Here is a 21,332-nt window from a genome sequence, read left to right on the forward strand (position 1 = left end):
TGAGCAGGGCAGAGGCGTAGGGCCGAGGCCTCAGGCTCGGTGCCCAGATCGGGGGAGTGGTCCGGGCAAGGCGGTGAGCCTGGAGGGGGCATGAACATCCGAGGCAGATGTCCAGGAGGAGAAGACCCAGGTCGGGAGGGGGCTTCTGGCGCCCAGCACACGCAGCGGTCAGGGTGTGAGGAGGCCAAGGCCCGGCTGGAGGGTGCGGGCGCGGACCCGCTGGGGGAGCCCCTCCTGGCGGCGAGGCGAACCCTCACGGAGGCGCTTCCCTCCTGTCCGAAGCCTCCAGTCCCCTCGCCGGCTCCCACCCGGCCGGTCCCGCCTCCCCCTTCCCCGCGCTCCTCCGCCGGGCCGACCCCTCCCCCAGCTTCCCCTCAGGGCGCCGTAGTTCCCCTCGGCCCCTCGGCCTTTTCCGCGTCGGGGCCGCGGCGACCGGGCCGCAGGGGGAGAGGAGGCAGCCCGGCCCGCCGCCCGCAGAGGGAGGAGCCGGGCCGCGGAGGAGGCGGGGCGCGCGGAGCGGCCGTGGCATGGAGCGAGCCCGGCGCGCCCGGGAGCGCAGCCCCGCGGCCCCGGAGCCCTGAGCGGGCGCGGCTCGTGCGCTGGCGGGAGCGGGCCGGGCGCGGCGGCGCGGCCCATGGAGCGGCCCCGGGCCGGGCCCCCGGCGGGCGGGCGGGCGGCGGCGGCGGCGGGCGGCGGGCGGCGGGCGCTGCGGCGGCGGCTGCGGTGAGGCCGGCGGCGGGGCCGGGCCGCGCGCCATGGAGGCCCCGGGCGCCGGCTTCGCGTGCCCGCTGCCCCCCGGCATCGCGTCCGTCACCTACGTGTTCGTCTACAGCCCGAGCGGTCCCGGCGGCCCCGGCGGCCCCGGCCCCGCGCCCGGCCCTGGCCCGGCGCCCCCCGCGGCCCCCGCGCCGCCGCCCCGGGGCCCGAAGCGGAAACTTTACAGCGCCGTCCCCGGCCGCAAGTTCATCGCCGTGAAGGCGCACAGCCCGCAGGGCGAGGGCGAGATCCCGCTGCACCGCGGCGAGGCCGTGAAGGGTGAGGGGGCGCGGGGGGCGCGGTCGCGGGGGGCGCGGCGCGGGGCCTCCTGGGGTTCGCGGGCGCCACTCTGGGGTGCCCGGCCCGGCTTCCCGGCGACCGTGGAGCGGCTGGTGCCATTTTGGGGCGTCTGTCATTAGGGGTGTCCCTGGGAACTCTGAGTCGCCGTGGTCATTATGGGGTGCATCTGCCACTGGGGATTCCTGGTGTCACTGTGAAGGGCTCCGTCAGGGAGGGGTGTCTGTCTTTATGGGGTTCCTGTCGTGGGTCCCTCTCCATCCTCTGTCATTCTGGGCTTTCCGTGTCACGGCAGAGGCTCCTCTCGTCATGGGGGTGTTTCTGTGTCATGCTGGGGGCTGGTGGTGGTGGGGTTCTCTGTGTTCGTAGGACCTTATCCTGTTTCAGAGCTTCCTTGAATTATGGGGTTCCTGTGTCACTTCTGGGACTTTCTTCATTGGAAACGCTTGTGATATGTGGGAATTCTCTGCCATTCTGGGGGTATCTGTGACAGTTATGTGGGTGTCTGTAATGAGGGGGTCCTGTGCCATGACAAGCTCCGTTCATTACGAGGGTCTCTGTCGTCACTGGGGTCCTCGCCTCATGAGTGCTCTCTGTCCGTGGAGCCTAAGAAAGACACAGTTGCGAGGGTCAGCTCTCCATGGGCCATCCTGTGGCCTAATCCCCTGGCCACAGCACAATGGCCCTGAGCTCTTGGCAGTGACCCCTGGGGTGGGCGACAGAGCAAGGTTGGTTGGGGGTTGGTTGAAGAGGTGGGAGGAGAGGGGTCGGCTGGGAGGGCAGGGGTAGGATTGTGGCCCCTGCCTCTGCCTCTGCCTCCTGTCCCCCCCTCGAGTGTGTCCATCTGTGCGTCTCTCTGTCCCCCACATGCCCATCCTGTGCTGTGCCCATCTGTTCTTTTCTCTCTTCTGTGTGGATCCCAAAATTTTCCCAGGGAAAAAGACAGGAGGATGAAGGAAGGGACGGGAGGAGAAGGAGAGAGAGGTGAAGGGTGGGTGGGCAGAGCCTGAGCCTGAGGTGGTGGAGGTGGAGCTGGTGGTGGTGGTGGGAGAGGTGGCCTCCGGCTGCCCTCCTCTGCCCTGACAGCCTGTCTGGCTTCTGTCCCTCCAGTGCTCAGCATTGGGGAGGGCGGTTTTTGGGAGGGGACCGTGAAAGGCCGCACGGGCTGGTTCCCGGCTGACTGCGTGGAGGAGGTGCAGATGAGACAGTATGACACGCGGCACGGTGAGTGACCCCTGCGTCCCCTGGGTGGCTCCTGAGGGTGCCGCCCCTTCCAGCTTCCCGTTGGTCTTGCTTGGAGGCAAATCCACATTGTATACACAGAGAAAAGACTAGAACAAATTCAAACACACGTTCGAAGTAGGTACAAACTCGTGTACATGACAGACACAGCACGCATTCATCCCATACTTACTTACCAGCACACATGTGTGCATCTGGATCCTGGACAGCTGTGGAGACACATGTGACGTGCCCATGGGACGCACACGTATGGACGTGCACCAGTCTGTGATCCCACGTGTGGCTCTCAGTGACCACAACCCTTCCCAGACATGGTTCTCACAGAAGTGCTGGGTACTTGGAGTGTGCGATTGCTGTGTGGCTGGCAGAGAAGTAACGAGGTCAGTATGAGAAAAGAGGCATCTTTCCAAAGTGGACAGATTGTCCAAGTGGGCAGTGCAGGGAGGCCTGGACCAGCCAAAAGGAAATGAGGCCAGTTGGGCCCAGAGGGGCTGTCATGGGTGCCTTGGGGCCAGGATGGTCTGAGGGCAGCAGGTGGGGGATGGCCGCATCCTTAGCCTGCAGGGAGGACGTGAGGGCAAAGGCCGTGGCTCCTGGGGCTGGTGAGCAGCCTCGGTCCGACCCTGCTCACCACCTGAACCTCCAGGAAGGACCCCTCTGGGAGTTGGGATCTGAGGTGGTCCTGCCAGTGGAAAGGAGAGGCTGGTCCTTTCAAGACCCCAGCCAGGGCTGACTGCGCACCCAGGAGGCCCCTCGACCTGCAGGTATTATTTCTGGCCCCGAGAGCTGGTGGGACAAGGGAGCCCCCTCCTGAGTGGTGGCTAGTGGTGGTCACTAGTGGTGTGTCTGGACCCAGGGTGCACACCTCTGTCTTTCTGCACGTGAAGGGCTCAGACCCAGGGTTGCTGTGCTCCCTTATCCTGGGTTGCGAATTTCCCCAGGGGAGCCCACCCCTGTGTGGCCTGGACCCCTGCCCTGGGTGGAGCGTGGCAGAGCCCAGGGAAGCAGGAGTGTGGCCGCTGACCCACTCCTGAGCAGGAGCCTTTACTTTTTAAAAAAAAATTTTTACTTATTTATTTATTTTTATTGGAGTATAATTGCTTCACAATGGAGCCTTTACTCTCATGCCTGGCTGTTCACCGCCTCACCCTGATGGCCCTCCTTGCGGCTGGGAGCCTGGGAGGGACACGACCCCCTGTTGTCTGCCCATCATGGGCAGGTGGGGTGGTATGTGGGGAGGGGAATGGTTTCGGAAGTTTGGGCTCTGGTGCCAACTGGACGGGAGAGGGGAGGGGAAGGAGGGGCCTCCAGACCTGTGTAGGGAGTGGGTCCTGTGCGCCCCTGTAGGGTGGGCAATGAAGGTTCTGGTCTGAGAACTCTGTGGGTCCAGGGGCAGTTGGAGCTGAGTCTGAAGCTGGGGAGGAAGGAAGGGAGGTCGGGACTGGAGTTGGAATTTGAGAACAGCCCATGTTTGTTAGGTGTTTGACGTGTGCTGGACCCTGTGTTGGGAGCTGGGATCACAGGGGCTGGCTCCCTGCCCAGCGGGGAGCAGGCGTGCACACCGCATGGCTGTGACGGGCGTGAGCGCAGGGGGCTCCCTGGGTCGGTCTGAAGGAGTCAGAGGGGCCTTTAAAGCAGAGGTGTTGTTTGAGCTAAGCCTTGAAGGATCGCTAGGACCATCTAGGTGGTCAGCATGATGGGGGTGGGGGCAGAGCCTCTTGGCCAGAGCACGGCACGGCCTTCTAGATCTACATGTGCTGGCACCCAGTGTGCTCCAAGCAGTGTCAGGATGCCTGGCTGGGTTTTAAGCTCTTTTACATCTAAGAATTCACTGACTCGTCCCAGCATGCCTGGGAGGTGGGGACAGTTGTTAGTTCATCTCTAGGAGGGTGGGTTCCACAGCCCAAGGAGCAGAGTCTTGTTTGCAACGTAGGCCGTGGGCTGCAGGGTCTGTGCTGTAGCTGCCACGCTTCATGGGCTCTGGCTGAGTAAACCTGTGTGTTGAGGGGAGGGTGGCAGGGATGGAGTGGGGAGCGTGAGGGCTGGTCAGGTGTCCTGGGACCAGGGGCTAAAGTTTGTGGCGGTGTCGCAGGAGGAATCTGGGGGGCGCTGTCCTGATTGTGCTGGTCATTCAGGATTAGGGTGACGGCCCAGGCAGGGCAAAGCAAGGAGATGGAGACGGGGTGGGCAGGGCTGGACTGGAGTCATAGAGAAGGCAGAGGACACAGGGCAACCTGCTGAAGGAGCTATAGGCCTCCGGGCAATTGTGGGGCTCCTAGACGAGGGAGGCTCTGGGGTTTGTCATCTGAAAGTGTCAGAAGGTACCTGGGTAGATGGGAGCGTTTCATGGATGGGCAGGGAGACAGGCCTGCGGGGGCTGCCTGCTGGGAGGGGGTGGGAATAACCTCTGTCCTCACCTGCAGGCCCGGCCGCCAGCTGCTCTGGGCAGAGCCTCTGGTTTGGGACTCAGGGGCTGAGTTCTGCCAGAGGTGAGAGGGCAGCCCAGGAACAGGAACCTGCTTCCAACAGGCCCAGATCCAAAGAAAGATCTGTTTCTGAGACTGGAGCAGGGACAGAGAGGGACTTAGAGGCCAAGGAGGGGATACTGCCAACGCGTGTGGGCCAGGCCGATGCCCAGGGTCAGCAGAGAGCAAGGCTCCCACGGCACCGATCTGGGTGAAAGGAGCAGTTGCAAGCAGGGAGAGTTGAGCTGTGAGGGGAGGGAGTGGGGAGGCGGCCCTGGGTATCCAGGAGGCTGGTGTAGAACACCAAAGCTATGGCTCTGGCTGGCATCCTCCCTCCTCCCCCTTTCTTTCCAGTACTGGGGGTGGGGTGGGGGGCATGCGGTGTGTTTTCATTTGAGCTGGCTTTTACGTGTCTGATTATAAAACTGGAAAATGAATTTGCGTTATGTAATAATTTGTGTTTGGTCGATAAATATAAAAATAGGAGGCCAGTGATCTGCAGAGGGTCTTTTTTTGGGGAGGGGTCCTTCTGCAGGCAGGCACTGTGAACATTTCCGAAGTTGGGTCAGCGTGGAGAAGGGTGTGGTGGAGGTGAGGAGAGGTCTGGGCCCTATCTGAGCAGTGCTGAGGCCTGGCCTGCTCTGGCTTTGGGGACGGCAGGGTGGTGGGTGCAGGTGTGCTGCAGAGGGAGGAGAGGGTGTGAGCACTGGGGACGGTGCCAGTGAGATAAAACTATAGGCCATCAGAACCTAGGGGGCCTCCAAGGTGAATTTTCCTGCTTTATAAGGAGAGGGCCAAAAGGGACTGTCGAACATACTGAGAGTCACACAAGTTAGTGGCAGGGTTCTGAAATCCAGATCAATACTTTTCCTGATATCTGTGTCTTCTGATGTTAACAGGAGCTCTTCTTTCCATCCATCCAGCCACTGCTCCATCTACTCTTTTTTTTTTTTTGGCTGCGTTGGGTCTTCATTGCTGCACGTGGGCTCTCTCTAGTCGCGGCGAGCAGGGGCTACTCTTTGTTGAGGTGCGCGGGCTTCTCGTTGCGGTGGCTTCTCTTGTTGCGGAGCGTGGGCTCTAGGCATTCAGGCTTCAGTAGTTGCAGCATGCAAGCTCAGTAGTTGCGGTGCATGGGCTCTAGGGCACGCAGGCTTCAGTAGTGTGGCTCGTGGGCTCAGTAGTTGTGGCTCATGGGCTCTAGAGCGCAGGCTCAGTAGTTGTGGCGCACGGGCTTAGGTGCTCTGCAGCGTGTGGGATCTTCCCGGGCCAGGAATTGAACCTGTGTCCCCTGCGTTGGCAGGCAGATTCTTAACCACTGCGCCACCAGGGAAGTCCCTCCGTCTACTCTTTTTAAAAAAAAAAAAAAATTAATTAATTTAGTTTTGGCTGTGCTGGGTCTTTGTTGCGGCGCACGGGCTTTCTCTAGTTGCGGCGAGCTGGGGCTACTCTTCGTTGCGGTGCGCGGGCTTCTCATCGCGGTGTCTTCTCTTGTTGCGGAGCACAGGCTCTAGGCGTGCGGGCTTCAGTAGTTGTGGCTCGCGGGCTCTAGAGCTCAGGCTCAGTAGTTGTGGCGCATGGGCTTAGTTGCTCCGCGGCATGTGGGATCTTCCCAGACCAGGGATCGAACCTGTGTCCCCTGCATTGGCACACGGATTCTTAACCAATGTGCCACCAGGGAAGTCCCCTCTGTCTACTCTTCCATCCATCTATGCTTTCACTCACCCACCCATCCTGTCATCCATCTACTCATCCATCAACCCACCTAGCAGACCCAGTCCACCCATCCCCTCCTTCCATCCATCTCCCCCCCGCCCCTACCCTGCTCTCTTTCCCTGAATCCACTTATACATACATTTACCTTTTGGTCCATCCTTCTGTCTGTCTCTTGTTCCATCCATCCCTCCATCCATCCACCCACCCACCCACCCAGCCAGTTGTCCACCTGTCTGTCCTTCTAGTTGGCATTTGGAACGCCTGTTATGTGCCAGGTGCTGTGCTTGGTGGTAGGATCACAGAAATAAGTGCGACGTGGTGCTTACCCACAGGAGCTTACAGTTAGTGGAGGAGACAGTCGTCAGAGTCCTAGGTGCCCTCTCGGACCTCCTTTCCTACCGCTCTGCTGCTGCCTCTGCCCCAGCTGCCCAGGCTGCTCACTGTGCCTTGAACACGCTGAGGTGATACCTGCCACGTGACTTTGCCCTGAGTGCCCCCACTCCCAGAAAGCCCTTTACCCACATGGAGGGCTGCTCCCTTACGTCCTCGTGCCTTTGTTCACCTCTCCCTTCCTGGGGAGGCCTGCACGTGACCACCTAGAATTGCAGCGCCCCGAACGGCTTCCTTTTTTCTTACCGCTTACCAGCATTCCACACGTTCTGTGTGTACCTGTTTCTCGTCTCCTCTCTCTTTCCAGCTGTACAGTTTAGCCTGTAAACTCCGCAGGGTAGGGGGGGGCTTCGTTCTGTTCTCTGCTCCATTCTTGGAGCCTGGTACGTAGTAGGAGCTCAGTACGCACTTGTTGAATGAATAAATTAATCTTGAGGAACGCTGAGCTGGTAGAGAGGGGGGAGGAGCTGCGGGGTGGAATTTGAGGTGGTGGTGGAGCTGGAGACAGAGGTGCTGGGGGCTGGGGGCCAGGAGTGGGTGCAGGGGTACCAGAGGATCCAGTGTACAGGCAGCTGGAGAAGTAAGCCTGGAGCAGGGAGGGTAGTGCCTGGAGGTGTGGAGCTGGAGACAGAGGTGCTGGGGGCTGGGGGCCAGGAGTGGGTGCAGGGGTACCAGAGGATCCAGCGTACAGGCAGCTGGAGAAGTAAGCCTGGAGCAGGGAGGGTAGTGTCTGGAGGTGTGGACTGGAGCCTGCAGGCTTGCAGGACTTCAGCGAGGCCGAGCGTGGGGCGGCTCCGCAGTGGCTGTGAGGGACTGTGAGACCCAGAGTACAGATGGGGATAAAGCTCTGTGGGATGCAGTGACAGCAGGATAGGGGGACCTAGCCCCCCATACGTGGACCCCTCCCTGCCCACGCAGAGGTAGGGTCTGGAGCAAAGGACCCCGTGAGGATGAGCATCCCTGTGGTGAGGGATACGTTGACACAAGGCCACCTCAATGCCAGTTCACAGGGGTATGTATCGTGACACTTGCACATGACTGTGGGTCACGCACACACAGACATGCACACGTATGAGCACAGCACCTGCACACGACTGCAGGTCACACACAGAGACACGCCTGTATGAACACAGCACTTACACATGACTCCAGGCCACACGTGCGTGTGCGCACACCTTCTCTGCCCTTAGTTTTGGGGCTTGCTGACTCTCTCTGTGGTTGCCCTGGCCCTGTCCGGTCTGCTGTGTGCAGCCGCTCAGGAGAAAGATGAGCCACAGCTCCTGCCCCTGTATGGACCCTGACCCCTAGAGGCAAGATTTCCTGCATGGTCCCCTCAGCCTTCTTACCTAGGACCGCTGGGCCCAGGACCCCAGCATTTGGACCCCCCACTTCCACGTGGGCACTACCAGGCCAGGGGTGTGTGCGTGTGTGCGTGCGCGTGCAGAGGCTGGTAACCGGTGTGCTTGAGGGGGTGGTTCACGCCACTTGGAGGATGAGACCCTCCGTCAGCTCCTGAACCTCCCCTCAGAAACCCGGGAGGACCGGACGAAGCGACTTTTCCGCCACTACACGGTGGGCTCCTATGACAGCCTCTCTGCACACAGGTACAGGTGGGGCAGGTGGGCAGGCGGGCGAGGGTGGGCACAAGTGCGATGGAACGTCAGATGTGGAGGGAGGCCTCCCGGGTGAGTCCAAGGACAGCTCCCAGGGAGGACTGTGCCCGTGCCCGCGGGATCCTGTCTGGGGCACATGCTTTCCCGGCAGGGTTCTCCTCACCTTTCTGTTTCCCCCGTCAGCGACTATGTCATTGACGACAAGGTGGCTGTCCTGCAGAAACGGGACCACGAAGGCTTTGGCTTTGTGCTCCGGGGGGCCAAAGGTAACGGAGGCGGGTAGCCGGCTGGCAAGGGCTGCGCACCACTCGGGGTGTCTTCTGTGTCCTGCCTCTGCTCCTCTCCTCTGCTCTCCTCCTGCCGCGCCCCTGCCCCCCTTTCTTCTCCCCCACCCCCTTCCTCTCACCCTGCTGTGACTCTGTGTTCTTGGTTTGGGATGTTGGTAGGAGGCAGCGGGTCCTTTCCCTCATTGGTTCCCAGGATCTCGGCTGTGCGTGTCTGATGGAGCGGGGGCCTTTCTGGTGGGGTGAATGGCGGGGGCGGGGGCGGGGGGGGGCGTCTCTCAGAGGGGCGTGTCCTGGATTCCCGGGCTGGCTCCTCTCGCGCTGGGCAGCCCCCGCCTGCTGCCCCCCGGCCCAGGTCGTTCGTGGGAGGTTGCTGTGTGGCAGGCACCTCCACCTGGCCCCCTGCTGGCAGGACGCCGTCCTCATTGCCCTCTCCCCGTCCCACAGCAGAGACCCCCATCGAGGAGTTCACGCCCACGCCGGCCTTCCCGGCGCTTCAGTATCTCGAGTCGGTGGACGTGGAGGGCGTGGCCTGGAGGGCCGGGCTGCGCACGGGGGACTTCCTAATCGAGGTGAGGCTCGTCCTTCCCTGTGCGGCCCCGTGGGGTGCTGGCCTCCGAGCCCGAGGAGGACTCACCTGGACGGCCCCCGGGCCCTCACTGTCCCAGGTGAATGGAGTGAACGTGGTGAAGGTCGGGCACAAGCAGGTGGTGGCTCTGATCCGCCAGGGCGGGAACCGCCTCGTCATGAAGGTGGTGTCAGTGACAAGGAAGCCTGAAGAAGATGGGGCTCGGCGCAGAGGTGAGGGCTCGGGCTTCGGACCTCGGTGCCCAGGCTCCCTGCTCTGTCCCCTGACCTTAGACGTTTGACCCCAGGCCCATGCTCCTCTCATCACCCCCGGCCCCAGACTGCTGACTGGTGACGTCAGAGGCCTGAACCTAGGCGAACGCCCACGTGCGCCGCCTGGGTGCCAATCCCTGATGTTAGACAGCCAACCCTCTCCCGGCCTCTGACCCCAGGTTGCCCTCCTAAGATCCCTGCCCCCTCCTTCCCGGCGCCCCCCAGCCCCTGGCATGGAAGAGCCCTCCTTCCCGACGCTGCCAGCAGCTGCCTGGAGGCCGGGGTTGCCATAGCAACTGTGAGGTTGACGCTGCCGCTGCCGCTTATTGTCGGAGGGAAGGGGGAGGCGGCACCTGAGGGAAGAGGAAAAGCGTCTTCTCCCCGCGCCAACGTCGCGGCACAGCCTGGGCCCAGGAGGCTTTGCTGGCCGGGTCTAGCCCAGCCCAGGCCCTGGCTTGGCTGACCACACCCTGGTCCCCCGAGGGGCAGTGGCCTCCAGGCCTGGGGGGGGGGGTGGCCCTGGAGCAGCAGGAGCCCGGCCTGCCGGGAGACCCCTCCCAGCCCCCACCCCATGACTCTGCCCTCGAAGCCTTCCACGTGGGCCCTCGGGCTGAGGCTGGCCAGCACGGTGACCCCCCTGGGGCCCTCGAGCACCGCCTGAGGCCCTGGCTGCCCTGGCCCAGCCCGGCCTTCAGCACCCCCGAGCTGCCAGCGCCATGAAGAAGTTTGCGTCCAGCCGCAGCCTGAACAAGATCCTGGCGCAGTGTGACTCGTCCTCCCGGGAGTACGAGGAGATCCAGGCGGTGGAGCGCAGGTGGCACCTGCACCTGGCCACGCCGCGCTGCCTGCTGCTGGACAGGAGGTCCAAGGCCTCCCTCTTCTTTGCAGCCCCGCCGCCCCCTAAGAGGGCCCCCAGCACCACGCTGACCCTGCGCTCCAAGTCCATGACGGCGGAGCTTGAGGAGCTTGGTGAGTGGCAGGGCAGGCGGTGGGCAGATAGCCCAGGGTGGGGGGCCAGGTCAGGGGAGCTGGGCCAAAGCCAGGCAGAGACAGAGGGGAGGGAGGATGGAGAGATGGACGTATGGACAGGTTAGAGGTAAATGGGTGGGTGCTGAAGTGGTGGGGGAATTGGGTGTCTGTGGGCTGAAAAGGGAGCTGACGTGTGGATGGATTGAGGGCTGAGGGGCAGGGTGGCAGGGCTAGAGATGGACAGTGGGACCACCACGTCTGGCGGTGGGGAATCAGGCCCTGGCTCACCAGTGTGTTTGCATGCGTGTGCACATTGCTGCCCCTGGCCCTCCACACCTCCAGTATGACTTTACGGCTTCATTTCATCCAAGTGAGAAAAGGGGACCTGACCTTTGCTCCTGGCTCTGCCAGGCACTAGCTGTGTGGTCTTTGCATTTCCTTTACCCTCTCAGCACCCGTTCACACGTCGGTTACGCAGGGGTCAGTAGAGTGAGCTGCCGACCTCACGGGGCCGTTGTGAACATTGCTGGTACGATGATGGGACAGGTCCTCGTAAGTTGCAGGAGGCAAACAGGAGTGTGTCGGGGCTTTGATGGGTTATGTGGGGGGCACGATCCCAGGGTGACCACCAGCAGCCTCATCGTGGGTGTGTCTCAATATACGTGACCGTTAATAGCCTCATCACTGGCATGTTCGGATATACATGACCATGTCCTGACATACGTGACAGTTAATAATGGTTATGCCCTGACTTACATGACCATGAACATCTTTATCATGGCATGTCCCAATACACATGACTGTTAACGTGGTCTATCCTTCTATAACCTGAACCCAATTCGAGTCCCAGACTTTGTTCTCGTTCCAGCCATAGAAAGACCCCTGACTCTGGTCCTGTGCTGAGCTCTAACCCAGTCGTGGGCACAGGAAGGGCCTTGATCCTGGTTCTAGACTGAGCCCCAACCCTGGCTTCCGGCTTGGTTCTGCCCCAGCCATAGAAGGAACCCTTACCTGTCCCCTAAAATTATTTCTGACCTCCCGCATGGACTGATCCCTGACCCTAGTCCTTTGCTGAGCCCTTCCCTTCCAAGCAGGTACTCTTGACTGCAGTTTAGTTTGGTGTGGAGGACAGCCACCAAGATAGATTAGGCTGATGTGGTCAGGACCTTCTTCCCCATAAATATTCTGAATAAAGTAAAACTCTAAAAATACATAGCCATCTCAAAACAAAAGAAGAGGAATTTCCCAGTTCTCAAAAATGAAGAGAGAAGTCAGAGCCAAGGGAGTGAGAGGCAGCAGATGCTCCCATAGTCCATGAGGGCTTGGGACCGATACAGATCCTACGGGCAGGGCACTGGGGCTCTGATACCCCCCCCAGAGCCAAGAGATGGGGGAGAGCTAGAGGCAAGCCCGAGACTTGCAGTAAGCATCAGAAGAACTGGAAACCATAGAATACTATGAAAGAGACAAAACAAGGTGTTTAAATACAAAGTTTGAGAGAACTAACAGAACTCATAATGAAAGAACAACACAGTGGGGGGGGAAAAAAAGGATAAGCAGATTTAAAAAGGATTCCTAAAGAAATGTTATTGAAACAAAAATATAGCCCCTGAGATTTTAAAAACCCGTGCCTGGGAAACAGTATGGTAGACCCACCTGAAGGAAGAAACTATGAATTAAAAGATAAATCTGAGGAAATTACCCAAAATTCAGCACAGAAAGATAAGGAGATGCAAAATATCAAAGAGTAGATAAGAAATATGGAGGACAAATGAGAAAAATCCCAGCCTAATTAGAGTCCCAGAGGGAAAGAGTAAAAAGATTGGGGAAGAGGCAATATTTGAAGAGTAAATGGCTAAAAATTTTCTAAAATTGAACAAGGACATGAGACTCCAGTTTGCAGGAGTGTAAGTCTGAAGCAATGAAGTAAAAACAAAGCTACCTCTAGACCTGTCATAGTAAAATTTCACAACACCATACACAAAAAGAAAAATCTTAACTGCCAGAGAATGATGACTTAGAAAGGAACAGGGGTCAGACTGACAGCGGGGGTCTGATCAGCAGATGCTAGAAGACAACGGAACGGTAACTTCAAAGTCTTGGGTCAAAATGCCTTTCCACCTGTAATTCTATGCCTAGTAACCTCGCTCATTCAAGAGTAAGGCAGAGAAGCTGGCAGACTCCGGGCCCCGGGGTCACAAGGGTGCAAGGCTAGTCATGGGGAGCTGACCCATTGCACTGACTGAAGATCCAAACTGGTCAATAAACCAATACCAGTAGGCAGCTGGGTCTGGCTAGACCCCCACACCAGGCTCTGGTGGATGGTTCCTGGGAGTCTCTTGCCAGAGGCCGTCACGTGGCCATGTCCAGCTGCATGTTCAGAAAGAGGTGCTTGGGCAGCCTGCGGTCTGTCATCCAGGGACCCAGGGACTCTGCCCTGTAGAAACAGATTTGCCTTTTGCTCTCTGGGCTGCTTCTGTGTGCGGAGACCAGTGGCTGGAAGAAGAGCCTCCTTCCTCTCTGGCCTGGGCGTCCCCTCTGTTGCCTTGTGACAGGGTTGCTCCACAGACCCCTGTCTTCCAGAGGGAGGGGGCTCACTCTTGTGGCCCGAGGTCAGCATCCTTTTCACCAGCTTTTCCTGAGCAGGGTCTGGGGGAGGGCGAAGGGACAGCCTACCACAGAGCCCCCATCCACACTGCTGAGTGAGGGGGTCACAGCTTTTGTTGAACTGGACCCAGGCCCTTCCCGTGGCTCTGTTCAGAGAAGGGCCTGGGCAGCTGGGAGCACAGGAAACCCACTCCTGCCCCTGGACGACAGCTGTCCTGGGAAGCCAGGCCACCTGCCGACCTTCTGTAGACGCACCTGGTTTGAGGAAGCCAGGCCAGCATCAGGGTTTTCCCAGGTACCTAAGCGATCATCCCATGATCCAGTGTTTGGGCTTTTACGGGATAGAAATAAGACCCGTGGGTTCGTTGCCAGCATAAACATGTCAGTTTTATGTCACAATATCGAGGGCTGATAGGGCCCTTTAGTGTCTGTAGTCTATTGAGAAGATGACCTGAACACCTGGGAAGAAAGAAAAGCGTGAGGCGACAGAAAAAGCAGGTGGCAAGGATGGGGGCTCACGAAAGGTGGCTCCTTGTGGCTTGGAGGGCCTGCAGGAGGAAGAGGAAGGGAAGGTATATCCTGGGGGGGCCATTGGTGTCCCAGAAAAGGAAGGGCTGAGGTGGCTGGCAGAAACGGCATTAAGAGGAGGGGTTGGGTGGGGACTCTCCTCCTGAGAAGGGGGAGAGAGGGAGAAGGAGGGAGGGCGGGACCCCTCTAGTGCCCTTCAGCCCTGGGGCCCCTCACACTCAGCAGGTGCTCATTGCATAGCTCCAACCAAGGACGTGCTGGGGCTGCAGAGGTTGGTGGAGACCCAGGCCAGAGGGGGCCCTGATGGGTCCAAGCCCCTCCTGTTCATCCTCTTTCCCCTAAGAAATCTGGAACTTCTGGGTTCCTTTTTCTTTCGGGATGAGAATGTCAGGGCAGGTGCCATGCCAGCGTGTGGTCCCTGACTGGCCTTGGTCTGGAAAGCATGCTGACTTGCCTGTTGTTGGAAACACACTGCAGGAATGCTTGTGGGTGGCCACTGCACCATTGGTGGTCTCTGAAATGGGTTTTTATGGGGTTTTGCCTTTTTTCTGAACAAACATTTGATTGAACCAAGTGTGACTTAGTTTTGCGTCCACACAAGTGTGTGCATGTCTGTGTGTGTGTGGATGTACACAAGCACGCGTCAGTGTGTGTGTGTGTGTGTGTGTGTGAGCATGCATGCACACAAGCATTGTCCCTGCTGTGGTTGTTCCCACCTTGAATTTCAGGTACTGACTTGGCATTTGGGTCGATTTGCCACTCACGATCTGACGAGGGTATAGGCCAGGGGTGGTGGGGGTCTGGGAGGTCCTGGCTGTTGGGAGGGTAAGGATGGGCTAGGAGGGGTTGGGAGTGGGGAGTGGGGCCCGGGTGCCGAGGGACAAAGCCTGCCTCTCACCCCGTTTACTCTGTTTCTTGATTCCAAGCCTCCATTCGGAGAAGGAAAGGGGGTGAGTCATCTGCTGTGCTCCGGGCCCAGCTTTGCCTGACCCTTGGCTGCGGATGTGCTTGTGTGTGAGGGGGCTCCAGTTCGAGTCAGGGGGTCTGGGTGCCTGGGTTGCACCCTCCTGTTGGCCTTCTCCGTGGGGGGCTGCTGGGGGCACAGTGGAAGGACCTGGGAGGGGTCAGATGGGCCTGGGATGGTGAGTGTGGCCACAATCCTTGGGGGCTCGAGTGAGCTGGGGGCAGCGGTGTGAGGGCCACGGGGGCTGCCGAGGCAGAGCTGGAAAAGCGTCCCAGTGGAGGCCGCAGCTCGTGCCACAGCCTGGAGCAGAGGGGGGGAAGGGTTCAGGAGGCCCAGCTGTGGAGCTCGCCTGGGGAACAAGGTGACTGACCGGGTTGAGGGGGGCGGGGGTGTCAGGTGCTCAGCCCCAGCCCGTGTTGCTTCTCTCTGCTTGTTTTCTGGGGCTCCTGTGCCTGGTGTGTGGGTCCCGTTTCTGTGCTGATCTGTTATGGGGTCAAGCCCAAGGCTGACGCCCTTTAGGAGCAGGAATCTGGGCCCCAGAGCTTTGTCGCCCAGGTTGTTGACTTGACCACCCCTGCCCCTCCCGTCAGACCTCCCACCCTGTATCCTTTGACGCTCCTTCCTGTATGTCCTGGATGTCCAGCCTCGCTACATGAGGCACAGCAGCCAGGCGGGGACAGAGTCTGGGCCTGGGCGCTGAGGTCCAGTGTCTGGTGGGGTCTAGGGCCTGGCCTTTGCCAGCCGGCTCCACCTCACATGGAGACTGGAGCCTCTGCTGCACAGGAGTCCGTGCCACACAGGGGCCTGAGATGGCTTTGTGGCCCCAGGCGTGTGTGTTCACTCGTTTGTCTTTGTGCCTGGTGCCCGCCCACCCCTCACTCCGGGATCCACTGGGCCTTCCCTGTGCCAGGGACACACTTGCCCGTCTGTCTGAGCCCAGGTTCCCTGTGTGACCTGCAATCTCACCCTCTGAATTCTCCCGTTGCCCTTGCCCCGGTCGCAGGTGAAATGCTTTCCCTTTTCAGGGTCTTTTCAGGTATAAAACAGATGACTAGGTCTCCTCTGGGGACACTTTTCTTCACACCTTTGAGGCAGACACACAAGCTATTTCTGGAATATTTTGGTTCTTTCCTCAGCTCATTAGCGGGGCTCCCAGGGTGCTCTGCTGTGGCCTGTGTGCTTCTTCCAGTTGTAGGGGAAGTGACGGCGATTCGTCGCCCCCGCAGGCCCCTCATCCCTGCTTGGGTCCTGGTTCAAACAGCTGCATCCCCAGCTGCGTCCCTGCCACATAGCGACTCCTGACAGCCAGTGTAGTGCCCCAGACCTGGTTCCTAATGGGCTTCATTTCTTTTGTTAAGTATCTAAAGTCATTTATTTAAGAATATATTTTTCTCATTTTGTTGGGGATTGGTGTCAACCTCACCAGCTTGTAGTTTGCAGAATTCTTGATTCTTTTCCTTTTGAAAATAAGTCTCGTCTGGCCTCAGCACCATCGCCCCATGGCCAACAATATTCGCTTTGCTAATAACTTCACGTGCACACTGCTTTGGGTCTCTGAGATTGAGTGCTTCTGGACCTAGAGACGCAGCCTCTAAATCCACAGCTCGGGTGAGCGTGCGCCCCGTGTGTCCCACGGAAATATCTTCTCTCTGCTCATGTCTTTATGTCTGTGGTTTCCGGATAATCTGGTTGTTAATTCTGATCTCTTACTTATCGGATCTATGATCTGGGGCAACTTATCTCTCTCAGAGCTTCAGATTCTTCTTGGGTAAAATGGGGGCAATAGCGATCCCTTCTGCCTGTGGTGGTTGCAGCATGAGAGGGGCCACATAAACCTCTTCCAACTCTGGAAATCCCCACGGACTTAGCAAATGGTGATCATGGTGATTTCAGCTTCCACAGGGAAATTACTCACCTCATTACAGAAGCAAACAGGGAGGCCCCTCTAACAGCCCGCCCCTGTCTGCACCTGGCGGCGCTGGGCGCTGTGCACAGGCCACGCGAGCTGGTCTGTAGATGGAGCGTGTTTTGCTGGTGACTCGTAGCATTTGTTGAACTCTCTTGTGTTTGGGGACCAGGCTGGATGCGCAGGGCATGCTGGCAAGGGTATTTGCCCTCTCCTCCTGACAGCCCATGTGCTGTTCGGGGAGATGAGGCGCACAGACGTGAAGAATTGTAGCAAGTGTGTCCTCAGTGCTTGCGTTGAGCCAGGCACAGCTGTAGCACTTCTGCCGTATGTGCTAATTCTCACAACAGACACTGAAGCAGGTACCTTTTTTAATGCCTGTTATCAGATCAGGAAATCAAGTCGCAAAGAGATTAGGTCAGCACAGTCAGTATACAGGATGGGTCTGGGCTGGGTCGGGTACTGTACATCTCGGAGGAGTTTATGTCCTTCCCCACAGCAGTTGCTGAGCAGTGCTGGGAGGAGGTGTCAGGGCTGACCACAGTTCTCCAAGGGGGGCACTTGGGGCATGAAAGGACTAAGTGTAACCAGATGCGTGGTCCTCTGTGGTTGGCACAGCTCCTAAGAGTCTGGAAGGGCTCAGGGATTTGGAGGCTGAGTGATGGGTGGGCTGCGGTGGGGCTCCTGGATGAGAGGGGCAGTGTGGCAGCCAGGTGGACATGGGAGCTGCCCCCAGCCCCTGCTGTGTCCCGTGTGCTGGCCCTAAGTGGGCCCTCCCCAGTCATCCGTCCACAGCTGATAGTTTTCAGACACAAGTGTTTAACAAAATTTCCAAGTCACTTGGTAATCAAAAACACCACTTTCAAAAACATTAAATAGCTTTAAGAAAAACAAGCAAACAAAGCTTTTCTTTTATAACAGATTTGAAAAGAGCGCCGCCCGAGGGCACCTGGTTCAGGCCTCAGCCCTGGGCTTGTCCTTCCCCCTCCTGGCTTCTGGGGCTGCTTTCTAAGGGGCTGGTGGAAGCCCCCTCAGCACTGCCCCTCCCAATATCCTCTTCTCTGCACCCCCTACCCTTGGTGGGGCTGCTTTTCGGGGGTTGTAGGTTCTGTGGCCTCCTGATCTGCATACAGCTATTTCTTAGGTCTCTAGCCTCTGGCAGTGAGCCCCGCCCCCCTCCCCCCCATGGTTCTTGGTTTATACACATTCTTTGTGGGCAGCTACTGTACATCAGGCTCTGTTCTGGGGCTACAGCTTATCTTTTGGTGCAGTGGCGGTACAGACAGGCGAGTAATGCCATGTGCTAAGGAGAAGAGTGGAAGGGCAAAGGGAAATGGGGAAATTCAGGAGGTCTCTGGGCTGTAAACAGTCCCGCCCCCTGCCTGGTTCTCTCCCTAATGGTCAGCCAGGCTTTTCCTGGAGTGGGGTTCGTGGAGCCTCCCTGAGGACGGAGGGGCCAGGCTGGAGCGGGGTCTGGGTTCTGGTGTGTGAGGGGCTTGGATGGGATACGAGTTACGGGGCTTCCTGTCTTGGTTCTGGATCGCGTGTCTTGGGGAGTGAGGGGCCGAGGTGGGCGGGGCCCCAGTGGCCTCTGTCAGCAGCACCGGGAGGGCCAGCCGGGATGCGTGAGTGGGGCTGCAGGGGGCTGTAGCGGGTTCCAGGTCCCTGTGGCTGAGACGGCACCTCCTTGGCTGTGCAGAGAAGCTGGACGAGATCCTGGCAGCCGCCACGGAGCCGGCGCTGAGGCCAGACATCGCGGATGCTGACTCGAGAGCTGCCACCGTCAAGCAGCGGCCCACCAGTCGCAGGATCACCCCTGCTGAGATCAGCGTAAGCCAGCCTGGCAGCTGGGGGCACTGGGGGATGGGTGGGGCGCGGGGTCAGAGTGCCACGTCCCCTACTGGCTGTTTGTGCGTTTTGGAGGGTGAGGGTCCATCATTTGGACTCCACTCTCCAGGGGTGGGGGTGAAGGACCCCACAGCGTCTCCCGAAGACACCTGGGGCCATCAGCCCTCAGAACAGCCACAGTCCGGCTCGTGCTGAGCTCTCACTCTTCTGGCGCCTCCCGCCTTAGGCAGGTTCTATGCCACCTAGAGCAAGGACCCCAGCCACGCTGAGGCCACAACATGGTGTTGCTGTCCCCCCGCCCACTCCTCTCACTTGGCACCTTCTGGGCTGCTCCCCCAGCCTCACCCCGGCCATACCCAGGACCCCTGACTGCTCTGGCCCGTCTGCATCACCCCTGCCCAGTGCCGCCTATGCCTGTGGGCCCACAGCCATGCCCCTGCTCCTTGGAGGCAGGGCCTGGGCCTGGCTTCTGGGTCAAACACCATGGGAATTAGCACTGTTGGAATTAGCACATGGGGTGTCTGATCTCAGGCTTAGGAGGAGGATGGGTGGGGCTGGATGGGCAACTGGGGACCCCAGTGCTCTGGAACCTCCATATACCCCCGCCCCCTCCAACTCTCACAGTCACTGTTTGAGCGCCAGGGCCTCCCAGGCCCAGAGAAGCTGCCAGGCTCCCTGCGGAAGGGGATTCCACGGACCAAGTCTGTAGGTATGGCTGGGCTGGGAGCTGCATGGGGCTGGAGGACTGGGGCGGGGGCTGGAGTGCGTGCGGGGCTGGAGGACCCTGTCTCTCCCCACCCTTTGACTGAGGTTTCCGGTTTCTCTCAGTCCTGCCTCTTCCTGGCCCCAACCCAGGAATCTCATTTTTTGTGGACGTATATGGTGGTGGTGGTGGTGGGGGGGGTGTCAGTCCTTCCCCCAACCCAGAGATACTTTGCTGAAAGATACCCTTGAGGCTTCTCGCCATCTGCCACCCCCTGCCAGCGGGCACCCCCGTCTGTACTTCCCACAGACACCAGCATCCCTGTCCCTGGGTCTTCCATATCCTACCTGGCTGTGCCCCCTGCAGCCCGAGTACCTGTCATGTTTCTGATGCTAAGCTACCCTCCCCTTGAATCTGCCCTCTCCCCTCCCCCCGGCACCCCAGTTATTGCTCTATATCTCTCCTCTCCTTCACAGCCAGTTTTCTCCAGAAGTCACCCATACTTGCTGTCTCCCATTCCCTGCCTGCCTCTCGGCCTGTTAGGGAATTGTCCATACCTGAAACTGAAATTGTTCTCACCAGGGTCACCAGTGGTTTCCAGGGCATTCCTCCCAGTGGACCCGTTTGATTTTGCTGCCCCCTCCTCCATGTAACTTTCCTACCCAGGGCTTCTAGGACAACACTTACTGGCTTTCCCCTCAGTTCTCAGGCTGGACCTGTTCAGTCCCCATCGCTCCCCTGCAAGATGTGGGTCCTTCTCAAGGCTATGTCCTTAGCCTCTTTGCCTTCTGCACCCGTCCCCTTGGGGCCTCATCACGTCTCGCCCTTGGCCATCTCCTCTCTTGTTGACCCCAGACTGGGTCATCTAATAAGCCCCGCCCACTGCCCCTCCCGCTAGGCATCGAGGCCCCCTTACCTGCCCACCTGTCCATCCGTCCACCTACACACGTGTCTCGTTTTCTGTCCATCTGTTCACCCACTCACCTTTCCACTCGTCCATCCATTTGTCCCTGTGTACCCCACCGCTCTGTGTTTTACACACACTGGTTCATTTAATACTTGCAGTAACCCTGCTGAGGTAACACCATCAGTACCTCTAGATTATAGATGAGAAAACCGAGGCAAAGAGGTAAAATGACTTGCCCAAGGTCACACAGCTGCCTTACCTGTCTTCTATTCACTCATCTGGCCAATCAGTTTCCGCAAACCCAGTCCCTCATTCACCCCAGGGCCCCTGCTGATGGATGCACACTCCAGGCTGATGCTGGGCAGGGTCTGGGGGCTCCGTTGGAGGAGGTGACGTGTCTGCGGACAGCTCAGCTCAGCAGTTACCTGGTGGGGGCAAAAGCACATTTACTAGGGAGCACCAACCATGCTCGGGTGTCAGGAAAGGCCGGGGGTGTGTGTGTGTGTGTTTGGGCTCAGATATGCAGGATGAGTGGGGGTTTCTGAGAGAGAATGGCGTGAATTGCTGACAGCAGTGGTCCTTCAGAGGCCGCTATGGGTCATTTCTGTAGGTAGGAGGGTGGGGGAGAGGACACATGAGACTGCAGCTACTTTGGAGCCAAGAGGCACTCCCCCTTCACCTCCCTGGCCTAAGCCCTGGGCATCCTCTGTGGTTTCCTCCTTATTCTCTGCCTCCCCGGACAAATTAGGGATGGTCGGCTTCCTCACCGTCCTCGCAGCCCTGCCTGGCCAGGCCCCGTTGTCTTGCGCCTCAGCGTCTGGAGGCCACAGCTTTGGTCTCCTCTTGACCTCCTGCCCCGGCTTCACCCTCTACTCCGTCCCTCTGGCCACAGGGGGCTTTCTGCACAAGATACCACCTCACATCCCTAGAGCTGGTCCTCTGTGGGATCTGCCTTGCCTTGGGGCCCTGAGGCCTAGCCCCAGCCCTCTCCTGCTTCTTCTAGGGACCTTTGTCTCTGCCTCCCTCTGATTTACATCTGCCAGGACCGGCTGTTCTCCACCTGCCCTCACTCTGCCTGGATGGCCCGTCCCTCAGCCCCACCCAGTCTCAGTACTGACCACCGCAGGTCCGCATCTAAGTGCCTGTCCTTCAGGCTGTAAGCCTCTCAGTGGAGGTTGCCGGCTGTTCCCTGCCCACCCTCCTGGGCCCTCCTGTGCTCAGTCCATGGGTGGCTCATCTTTAATCCCCCTTGCCCTAGCCTGCCGCCTGTCACCCACTTGAACGCTGGCTGAGGTGTCAG

At 59.1% G+C, this 21,332-nt stretch overlaps 1 protein-coding gene across 1 annotated transcript in view; it reads left to right on the top strand.

Annotated features, from left to right (window-relative positions):
- SHANK3 (SH3 and multiple ankyrin repeat domains 3) overlaps nucleotides 1–21,332 on the top strand; it is a 50,309-nt gene that overhangs the window by 14,097 nt on the left and 14,880 nt on the right. The window contains exons 11-20 of the mRNA XM_068560042.1: nucleotides 833–1,035; nucleotides 2,164–2,277; nucleotides 8,392–8,467; nucleotides 8,660–8,742; nucleotides 9,208–9,332; nucleotides 9,429–9,561; nucleotides 10,489–10,569; nucleotides 14,631–14,654; nucleotides 18,274–18,404; nucleotides 19,047–19,131. Coding sequence (XP_068416143.1) covers nucleotides 833–1,035; nucleotides 2,164–2,277; nucleotides 8,392–8,467; nucleotides 8,660–8,742; nucleotides 9,208–9,332; nucleotides 9,429–9,561; nucleotides 10,489–10,569; nucleotides 14,631–14,654; nucleotides 18,274–18,404; nucleotides 19,047–19,131 — 1,055 coding nt within the window. The remainder of the gene's footprint in view (nucleotides 1–832; nucleotides 1,036–2,163; nucleotides 2,278–8,391; nucleotides 8,468–8,659; nucleotides 8,743–9,207; nucleotides 9,333–9,428; nucleotides 9,562–10,488; nucleotides 10,570–14,630; nucleotides 14,655–18,273; nucleotides 18,405–19,046; nucleotides 19,132–21,332) is intronic.

This window comes from Eschrichtius robustus, chromosome 13 (assembly GCF_028021215.1).
Source record: "Eschrichtius robustus isolate mEscRob2 chromosome 13, mEscRob2.pri, whole genome shotgun sequence".
Classification (NCBI taxonomy): domain Eukaryota; kingdom Metazoa; phylum Chordata; class Mammalia; order Artiodactyla; family Eschrichtiidae; genus Eschrichtius; species Eschrichtius robustus.